Source organism: Haliotis asinina, chromosome 6, assembly GCF_037392515.1.
Source record: "Haliotis asinina isolate JCU_RB_2024 chromosome 6, JCU_Hal_asi_v2, whole genome shotgun sequence".
Lineage (NCBI taxonomy): Eukaryota > Metazoa > Mollusca > Gastropoda > Lepetellida > Haliotidae > Haliotis > Haliotis asinina.
The window spans coordinates 58448133-58459291 of record NC_090285.1 but is presented as its reverse complement, the minus strand read 5'-3'; the positions used below and the strand labels follow the sequence as shown (position 1 = coordinate 58459291).

General features: G+C 39.4%; 1 protein-coding gene across 1 annotated transcript; it reads left to right on the top strand.

Annotated features, from left to right (window-relative positions):
* The first annotated feature begins 1112 nt into the window (after positions 1-1112).
* LOC137287135 (neuropeptide CCHamide-1 receptor-like) lies at positions 1113-10364 on the top strand. Its single transcript, XM_067819293.1, has 2 exons — positions 1113-1197; positions 8551-10364. Exon 2 carries the CDS (start codon positions 8578-8580, stop codon positions 9691-9693), a length of 1116 nt encoding a protein of 371 aa, XP_067675394.1. The 5' UTR covers positions 1113-1197; positions 8551-8577; the 3' UTR covers positions 9694-10364.
* Positions 10365-11159: the final 795 nt, after the last annotated feature.

The window sequence follows — 11159 nt, the reverse complement described above, 5'->3', positions numbered from 1 at the left end:
TCTACATAATTCACAATCACATTTTGTGACTTTACATTTTGACAACACCTTTGTCGTTGCCATGTGTGGACGTTTAGATGCACTCACATGAAATATATGTCCTTTTGAATAATATAACAGGCATAACAGGGACGCTCCAAAAGCGTGCTTCAAGTCAGACAGTCGGTGATAAATCAACAAAATAGATCAAGGCCTAACTTAAGTATCTCTCACTAATATATACCTGTCATAGATAGCTCAGTATTCTTTTCAAAAACAAGTGTCCGTGTATTAATGTAACGTAAGGTGGTAATCCCCCTAGCCTTTGTAAGAGTTCTGATAGGTGATTTTACTCCTTATAAATGCTGTTTTGTAACAGACTTGTGTATTTCACAATCACAGTTTCACAGTTAACATCGCACTCAGCAATATTGCAGCTATATGGTGTCGGTTTGTAAAATATACGAAACTGGGCCAGAAAGCCCAGTGATCAACAGCATGACCACCCGATCCATTCAGTCGCCTCTCTCGACAAACGTAGATTCCACGTGGTAAAATACCCAACACAGCTGGCAACATAGAGGGTGCATTTAAGCAAGATCAGTACATCATTTAGATAACATGCACTACAAAATGAACATTCCGTGGATCTATGTCCAATGTCTGTGTCCTAAGGGTACGCTGTCATCAAGAACAGCAAGCATCACCATTACTAATTACTCTTTCAATCCACCAACTTTAATTGTTCCATCAATGCGCCCAATCTCCCAATATCCAATCATTGTACATCTGGCGTGCATGTATTGAAAGTAATTACCAATATGAAGTGACATTTACTACAGCTGGAAAGGGGACGTATCGTTTGACATTACCCGTTGTTTGGAACTAACCCAATTGTATCTGTGACAATTGTTTTTGCCATCAATAGTTAAGGCAGAATTGCAGCGGCAACGGACTGCCGTACGCTGTAAGGCTGTGGGTGACCCCATACCGCTGGCGTTCTCGCGAGAAGCACGTCGACGGCACTATCTGCACCGCCCTGTGGCAGCTACGTGAGCCTTCCATCTAAACCAGCTTAGTTGTTTGTGTATAAAAAGTAAGGGTATTTAGGACAGCGTGTATGTTTCCGAAGGGAAAACCTCTGAAGCCCATCACTTGGTGAATCCGCATCAGAACGCCCTCGTCATTTAAAACACCTATGTCGGAGCTGTACATCGGGTGAGTAACCTTCTATATACAGACTAATGTGGAATGCAAGTACCTGTAAATGAAACTGTCTGATCTATATTTGAGATTTATTTTTGAAAGACGTTGAAGCAATTGTATATTTTATATGATATGCGAATTCGTGAATTCGTTTTCTTTTCGAACTTCTTGTGTGTGGTTAGTTTTCCTTTGGGAATTTGAAATATTGTCTGAAATGAGTTTAACCTGAAACAAACAAAAAGGTCAAATCAATTGGTCATTGATTGAAATGATCATGCCCAAAAGTGGTACTTCTTTAGAGTACGACGCTATCTCATACTATTAATGGTTCGAGGTTGTCTGAAAAAAATATACTTCCATGTGTCACCGAATATCATTAAGACTGTATAATGTGTATTGATTCCATCTATCATACAACAAAGTTTTATCATCTGTTTTCAACAAATCAAATTGAGCATAATGCTAATGCGGCGCTAAGCAATGTTCGCTCACTCTTGTAGAAGACAGTGCGTGGTTGTGGCACTTGCATGACAATTGTATTCGTAGTCACGTGTACATAGTGCGTTCAAACCGCGCAAATTAGAAATGTTTCTTTTATTTTAGTTTTATGAGTTTTCGCAAAATATGCCTGCAACATATCTACATATAAATGTCTCATATTCGACATTTATGACACTATTCATCATTTTTATTTTCCTTTCTCAAGAGTACCATACATATTTGTCTGTATTAACTATTGTTGAATTTTACATTTACGGTTAACACTGCTATGTCTGTGTTCCTAGACTGAGGATCACACATGAAAATATCAAGGTACTGACGCTTTTATATGTGTAAAGACAATAACTTTCACTATGAAGTAGCAGCACAGTCAGGATAAATTCATGATGCAGTCACCTGAAATATGCATGTAATTGAATTGGACGATTCATATGGTAGATACTAGACTGAATCATTGATTGTTCATAAATACATAGACAGGAAAATAATAATCTGGATGTATTGATCAATGTTTGACACAGAGTATGTGCATATAAAGATGTATAGCTAGAAACAAGTTTACTGCCACACATCATCACAGCTAACCATGATTTTCTTTAGATGAATCTGAGATACCACCCGTGCGGAAAATCGCTGAAACCTGGGGTGGGTTGGGGAATTTTCTAATATTCACACTTAAAAATATATAGGGATGCTGACATCATAATCTATAAAATAACAAGGTTCCATTTTATACAGCTAATATTCTATCGCTTCCATTGTTTCAGTTGCACTGACTGTAGGTATGACATTTTTCTGGATTTTATATATATTTGTAATAGGGGTCGAGGTGAATCTTTTAGGTGTTGATGTAGGTTGTGATATTTTTTTTGTTTGATGGTACTTGTTTTTGTTGGTGTTTATTCAGTTGTGCACTATATAGCACTAAGAATAGTACTATTTTGGACACTGGGACGGGACGAAACTGTATCCCTCAGATTTTAGCAAAGTTGGGAAACGACATCAGCTATTTTGTCAGGAACTTTGTGAAGCAAATTTGCTTTTATCAAATTGAGTTGCCGACAACGTTCCTTATTTGAAGGCAGACATTGTGGCTATTCCCCGCATATGACAAATGTGCTCTTTCTGCATGTAACAATGAAGTCTAGGTTTAGAGGTAAGTCTATTTTTCATCTAATCATTCAGTGTCCTACTTTCTGGAATTAAGAAGCTGACAAGGTCTTACTTTAGCCTTTTTGAAAATGAAAGTTGAGCAAATACTCAATCCCTTGTCACAAAGTGTTTCCAACCTGGCGTAAGGTCTCCAAAGTTGAACTGAAAGCGTTATAATACGTTATTAACCTGTTTCTAGTTTATGAAATGGTCGTTTACTTTTTGTTGGCAGATCTCAAAATGCTCATGGTAGCTATGACATGGATTAGTCAGTCATCACAAAAGAAGATGACGCTTCAGCCAGTCCGAAATTATTGCGTATTTGATTGTTTCTTTTACTGTCACTTTGCTCTGAAAACAGGTTGTCCAAGTCCGACATCTACTTTAGAAACATACAAGATACTTATCACAATGCCAGAAGTAATTTCCCGATGAAAAAGTTTATCTTTATCTGTTAGGACATGTCTGTTAGTGTATCCGACTCATAATGAAGCAAACGTTCCTAGATTTAGAAATTTTAGCCTTTGAGGGTTTGTAGACATTGAAATATGTTATTGGTTGAAATCAATACGACCAGAAGTTTTGATCGACAGACAGAAATTTGCAAAAAGATCAAAGTCAAAGACCTATGTTTGTGTGAGTTAGTCACGAGACAAGCTTCCATAGAGAAACCTAATCAGCTATCTAATCCCGGTTTTTTGTTATTTCTTACATAAATAGCGTTAACACAAAAGAATAGTTATCCAGTCTTGACCATTATCTGAACCTATTTCCATTTCGTGTAAAGTAGGGCAAAATAGCTGCGGAAATTATCACTGATAATAGCGATGATACCGGGTGTTCTTTCCAAGGAAAAGTATGTAACAATCACTCAGTCATTATAAATGTTTGCTAAGGGAAAAAGAGCAGCATACCGCCAGTACAGCATTACCTTTCATACACATTCCAGACAAGCATACTTTCGATGCAACATTACCTTTCACATTCGCTCTAGACCAGCATGCCTTCAGTACAACATTAAGTTTTACATACGTTCAAGACCAGCATACCATCAGTACAACATGACCTTTGACATACGTTCGAGACAAGCATGTCTTCACAACAACATTACGTTTCACATGCGTTGCAGATTCGAATACCTTCAGTACAACGTTACCTTTTACATACTCTCAAGACTAGATTATCATCAGTGCAACACTACCTCCCACACACCGCCACACCAGCATGCATTCAGTACAACATTATATTTCATGTACGTTCAAGGCCAGCATACCTTCCGTACAGCATTACCAATACCTTCAGTGCAACATTACCTTTTGCATACACTCTAGACCAGCATACCTTCAGTATACCATTACCGTTGACATACGTTCAAGACCAGCGTAGCATCAATACAACACTACCTTTCTCATACATTATAGACCAGCATAACTTCAGGACAACAACATCTTTCATATACGTTCCAGACAACCGTGTTTTAGACTCGCATACCTTCAGTGCAACCTAATCTTTCACATACGCTCTATACCAGCAAACCACCGGTAAATGATTACCCTCACACAACCTCCAGGGCATCATACCATCAGTGCAGCATAACCTTTGACATACACTCCAGACCAGCATATCTTCAGTACAGCATTACCTTTCACATACGCTCTAGACCAGCATACCTTCAGTACATTGCATTTCACATACACTCTAGGCCAACATACCATCAGTACAACATTAGAATTCACGTGCGTTTTAGACTCGCATACCATAAGTTCGCTACGCTCATATTATTCGTATAGAAAGAGTATGCATGCGTGCACCCAAATGTGTGCATTGTGGGCACCAAAGGTTGCAAATGGTAGTATATAACCCGACATAAAAGAAAAGATGAAAGTTGAAAATCAATCCTCGTGTCATGGAGTGTTGTGGAGAATTGTTTGATCGTCATTACAGAAGTTGGTGAGTCAGAAATCAAGTATAAAAGAAGTTGTCATCAATAAAGTTGTATGTTTCAGTCTTATGGAGTTTGTAGGGAGTTTGTGTGGCTGAATACTAATGCAAAATTGGAAACAGAAACACACCCACTATGCAAGTCTCAGATGCAGGAGTCTACCTCTGTCTAAACACACACACAAACACATACACATACGCACGCACGCACACACACTATGCAGGAGACGACCTCTATAGGCACACACACAGATACTGTGAAAGAATCATGCAGATGACAACATCACCACACACATACACACACTATATAAGCCTCACACCAAGGAGACTTTCTCTGTCAACACACACACTATGCAAGTTTGAGATGCAGAAATTTACTTCTGTCTTCACACACACACATACACACGCTATGTAAGCTTCACAAGCATGAGACTACCTCTCTCTACACACACATACATACACGCGCGCACTATGTAAGCAGCACAAGCATCAGATTACATCTTTGTACACACATATACACACTACGTAAGCCTCACAAGCAGGAGATTAAATCTGTGTGTACACACACATACACACAGTGTGTAAGCCTCACATGCAAAATACTACCCGAGTCTACACACACATACACACACACACACACACACACACACACACACACACACACACACACACTATGCCCCCACATGCCCATCCTGACCACAATCCCCCAACCCTCTCCCTCACACGCATCCTCCGCAATCAAACTCATACTGAACCTCACGTCTGTCCAGCACCTGTCTTTTCCTCACCACCCCTTTTCACCCCACCCTCATACTCACCCCTTGAGCAGTTCAGCTCTAAAGACGTCTTTGGTCGACTTCAGTAACGTCTTAGCCTCTTGCAAAACAGCCTACTTACAATCTTGACAGTGGTGTTAAAGACGAAATGTGAAATCACATAAAACTACCCTAAGATAATCTGACAGTAATTTGAAAAGCATTTCCCGTGAGTGGCTGAGTAGCCATCTGTTTGCATCAGTTACAATCAAACAGCCTGCCTTTGATCCAATTATAGTTCTGAGTTACTGATAGCAGGTGACTTTACATCATGTCTTCTGCAATTGGGTTTTTGTCGCCATGAACCAAGAACTGATGCGTTTTACTGTTCAGATTCTGGATTTCCTTGAAGTCTTAAACACGAATGAAAGGATACGTAACAAATCCCATCGACTTCTGTATGTGATCCCATTTGGATCGGGAATATTTTCTGCCGGTAAATTAAGTAAGAATGAGACGTTTTCCGTCAGGTCAATCCTTCTCCTTTTTTGTGATAGATGAATTAACAGCACAGTCCCACATACATACCTCAGACGCTACAACCGAACACTCCTAACCGTGAAAGCGCCATAACACCAGACACTATTCCACCAATACCCACACGATATCATGAAGTTTATGCCCAGCAAACAGAATCCCATTTAACAATGTGCTTAAAACCAACGACTGCAGAACATACCTCCATTCGATTTACAAATATTCCAAACACACCATACAGTAACTCGGATATTTTCACAATGGGCTCACCTTCCCTTAATTTAAAAGCCTTTAGTGATTGATTTTTAAGCGAGCATAACTTCCGGCCAGAGCAAGTTTTAGTCGGTTCAAAATGAGGCGTTACATACTGTGAGTTTGAAATTGCGGATGTCAAGCATCGTTATCCTTCCCCAAGTCATCCTCCTAAAACATTGACAACTTCACTTCTTGCATTTTTAGTTTTACAACTCCGTCCTTTTAAGCGATTACAGTTACACGACTTCTGATGTGAAGTAAAAGTTTAAACAATCTATCATTTTATCTCTCCCCTTCTTAACGCATTAGTAACAGACATGTATGTATTTTGTGAATTCAATACGTGAATACTTTAAACATATATTTTTATAGTTAGGGGGTACTTGTATTCAGCCGGAACAGAAAACAATACAATGGTTAAATCTATGGAAGCAACAAAACATCAAGAAACGTCTGCCGGAAGTAGAGTCGACTGTACTGTTTCGACTACCCAGTAACATGTTCTGGAATCAGTATGAAATAGTTATGAAACATAGTGTTCACGAAAGGAATGGATGTGAACGTACATGCATACATTATGCCTTATCATAATACACTTAACTAGTAACTATGAAAGCTGATTTTTTGTTTAGATGTGCTAAAGTTGAGTGTTGTGGGATAACGAATTCTGCCATGTTTCTGTTGCATTGCTTAAATCCGTGATGCTCATCATGACAGACCTTTAGTCATTTGGTTGCAGTCGGGTTAAGGGACGGTTAAATACAACAATTTGCGCAACTGGTCAACAGTGCTTTCATTTCATATGCATGAGGTTTTGGTTTTTTTTGTTTTGTTTTGTTGTTGTTGTTGTTGTTGTTGTTTTTGTATGTGTATTTGTATTGTCTCGGGGTTTTTGTTTTGCCTTTTTATTTGTGGGTGTTCTTTGGGTTTGCTTCGTTTTACGTTTTTTTTTCTTTTATTGTATTAGGGGGAGGCGGCACGGACGGGCTGGTCTCTGAAAATCGCATTGTTTTGAGTTGTGTCCCTAATCGCCGAGACACCCTCTTCACTCTCGTTATAAACTCGATATTTTGTCTTTCTGTCGGGTGGCGAGGGCTTTATTTTAAAATCTGGTAATGGTAGATTTACTGTCTAATTTGCGCTTCGTCTTCATCGAATGCCCATATGTAAAGATTCAAGATACTGGTTCAGTAAAAGTACACTTTGTGGACGAACCGTCGTGTTCTGTGTCAGCATTTCGGTTAGAGACACAAATGATGAACACGCTTCCACTGAGTGAGTAGGCTTTCTGCATCATTGCTTGCATTCAGGTTTCACTGGCCGCGATACCAAAACGATTCGGTTACTCGTGTTAGATTTCTGCTTCATTACACGAGTCAGCGGCTCAGAGAATTTCGGCAATAATTCATCATTGGATAGGACACATTGTGTCCACCCATACCGGAAATCGAGCCTAGTCCTTCAGCGCGACGAACAAACGCCGGAACCATTTAGCCACCCAACATCACCGTAACAGGAAGAGAAAGGTTTTAGAACTGATGTAGGTTTAGATATAAGATATGTGAGCGTGCTTTGTCATAAAACATAGCAATCGATAATCTATTTTCGCAGGCACAAAATAAAGTTAATATATACTCTGATGTTCTGATCATATTACTCTGAAACTTTACTAACTTTAAGTTTACTGGAATGTAAACAGCTGTCGATCGTATAAATGTCTAAGAAAGTATACCATTAAACTCTCTCTCTATATATATATCTCTCTCTCACACACACACACACACACAAACAAACACACGTACACACATACATACACATACACACACACTCACACACACGTACACATTCAACACTAAGCCTCTCATTCTCTCTCTCTCTCTCCCTCACACACACACACACACACACACACACACACAGGGGTGGGGGGAGAAGAGAGACGGATCTTCTCGAATTCCAAAAGCAAAGTGGATATTGAAATGCTCGGTTAAGCTGAGCGAGTACAATATCGCAGAAAGACAATTGCTGATGTTTGGCAAAACGTCCGAAGCTGTTTATTTGCCACTCATTTAACATATAAGACCATATTAATGATACAGTAACTGAAGTTAGAATATCAGTAAGGCTGGATCTGAAATTGTCAGGCACACCAAGAGTTGTTCAACTCTTCTATCCTTATAGTATTGTTCATCGATCAGTGAAGGTGTAATGCCGTTCAATATTTCAGGGTGTGCTAACAAGGCTGATCACTGGGATGGATGAAGACGTAGGTGAAGATTGCAACAAGACTCTTAGCAACATGAACTGTTCCAACTCGGATCATCACGAACTCCGACCAGAGGCTGTTGCAGTTCCACTTGTCTTTACTCTTATTTTTATCGTCGGTGTCTTTGGTAACATTCTGCTCCTGTGTTCGTTCATAAAACATAAGACCTTCGGAACCCCTCACAATATATTTGTAATCAACCTTGCAGTTGGGGACCTTGTTATTTTATCAGTGTCACTGCCTTTCAATGCGACATGGTACTACCTTCTGTCGTGGCCGTATGGTGAAGCCATTTGTAAAATCAGTCACTTTGCCGAAACACTTGGCACAGCAATATCTGTGTTGACATTGACAGTTCTTAGCATTGAAAGGTACATCATCATTTCCGGGCGCCATCGGTCTTCAAGGCGACGTTTCTCGCCTGCAGTCATTCTGGCGTTCGTGTGGATGACGTCGCTGTACATCTCCATTCCTGACCTAATTTCTGCTGTTGTGGAATCGTCCCCGTCTCGCAAGCTTAGCTATTGTCTCGCGTACACCACTTCGTGGGGACAAATGTACCCAAAGGTCAATACTGCAGTGAGATTTGTTTTGTTGTTTGTTATTCCACTCGCTGTCATACTTACTTTCTATGTTCTCATATTCTTTAATGTAATCTCAAAAGCAGCCCCAAACCAACCTACGTCATCAACACCGTTAAAGGGAGATAATTTTCAGTTCCCAAATGACGAAAAAGAGGACAAAAAATACCGTAAAAGAAAATCATTTGCCATTACTGTCTTTTGCCTCGTTTTGGTGTTCATCCTCTGTTGGCTACCTCGACATACCTTCCTAATATGGTACCATTTTGATCCTGGCCTTTTCAACGAATTTTGGCATAATTTCAAAATCGTTGGATTCTGTCTTGTGTTTGCCAATTCTGCCATCAACCCTCTGATATTCCTCATACTTGACAGTCGCTATAAAAGATTTGTAAGACGCATTATCACCTGCAAAGGTTCGACATCTCGTATTCTACGTCACGACCGAACCTCCATGGATGAGCAGCAGACAGTTGTGATGGCTGATTTAGGCGGCAATGTGTCGCAGACTGACAATGTGTAGGCACACGTTTCAAAGAGTTTCAGTTGCGTTCTTGCAGAACTCTTACCATTTTGAAGGAATGTTTATATTCGAACAAGGAGACAAATAATTACTCTTGTTTCTGTGCCATTTGTTGTTCGGCTTACGAAACAATGCCCTTTAGATCCGTCATAATGTCGATGGGGTACATGCCAGTTCTGATAGAAACTGAGTGGCAAAAGAAAATATTCACTTATAAATTGGGCTTGACCAAAATATACTTGGCGAAGATCTTTTGTCTATTGTCGAAAAAAGACTTTCTCGGTCATATACACTACCATTGAATAACAAAGTCCTGTTTGTGTCATATGTAACTATCGCGTAGCCAGGCTTCGTTTAAGACTGATGGGTTGCAAAGCTTTTATGTTAAGGTAGTACTGACAGCTTGCCTAATCTTTTTAGAAACAGTCATGTGTATGCCCGGGCTTTTCATTTTGGTAGCTACGCCCCTGTTTCGACGCCATCAAACATTTACTTCCTCTCCCCAACATGTATACATGATTATATCCTCGCCGTCTATTGTTTGGTCGTTTACACAGGTTCACACCGAACGTAAAGTCATATTGTTATTCATCTAGAAAGTAACTTGGTAAGGTTGATTTCATTGCAAAGGCTCTGATCAGTGTTAATGCTGGTTTCACCTATGTAAGCTCATATACGTATGTACACTGTAAATAATTTATTCCAAGTTTTCGGGGGGTGAGGGGTGGGGTTGTCTTGTATTGTTTTTGTTATAGTTTTACGTATGTTCGTGTTGGTTGGTTGTTATTTACATGTCTGTAGGCTTTGTTGGTATTGTTATCATATTTTAGGAGGGAAGTTAGTTTCTGTTTTTGCGGTCATGTGTGTTGGATTGTTGCTTTGTTTTCATTGTAGAGTATTTTTACAGCAATAGATATGATTTAAAAAAGCAACTACAGGTATATCCCCGCTGGACATCCAGAGTATTTTTCTTTAAATAGTCTTCCATCCAAAGTCAATGATGGGTGTCTTTGAAGGATAACAGTGTCCAACGTAGATGCTCGATTTCTGTGAAATCAACAATATAAAAAGGTGCATTTTCTTGAACGTAATCATGTTTGTCCAGTTGGTTGCATGTTTGTGTGAAGCTATGTTTTTGTACAGTATATTACAGGAAACTGATTTGAGCTTGGATGTGCTGATAATTGATTGCCTAAAGATCGTGTGTGATTCCTAAGGGTATTGTTTTCTGTACGCATGATATAAATATAACAGCTGATGGTTTCTTCAGTTAGGCCAGCTAACTGTCAACACTCATAAAAGTTCATGTAAACAGATAACGTGCTTAATGTCTTGTGATGAAGCAGCTGTACTGGCCCTTTTATTGCCTGAAATAAATGTTTCTAAAGATCGGAAATGGTATGTCGTCAACCTATGCATTATGTTAATTCAATATACTCTTCAAAACAAAATAAATGTCCCGAACT

Coding starts and splice junctions, on each gene's coding strand:
- LOC137287135 (XM_067819293.1), top strand. CDS start 8,578: ATGGATGAAGACGTAGGTGAAGATTGCAACAAGACTCTTAGCAACATG.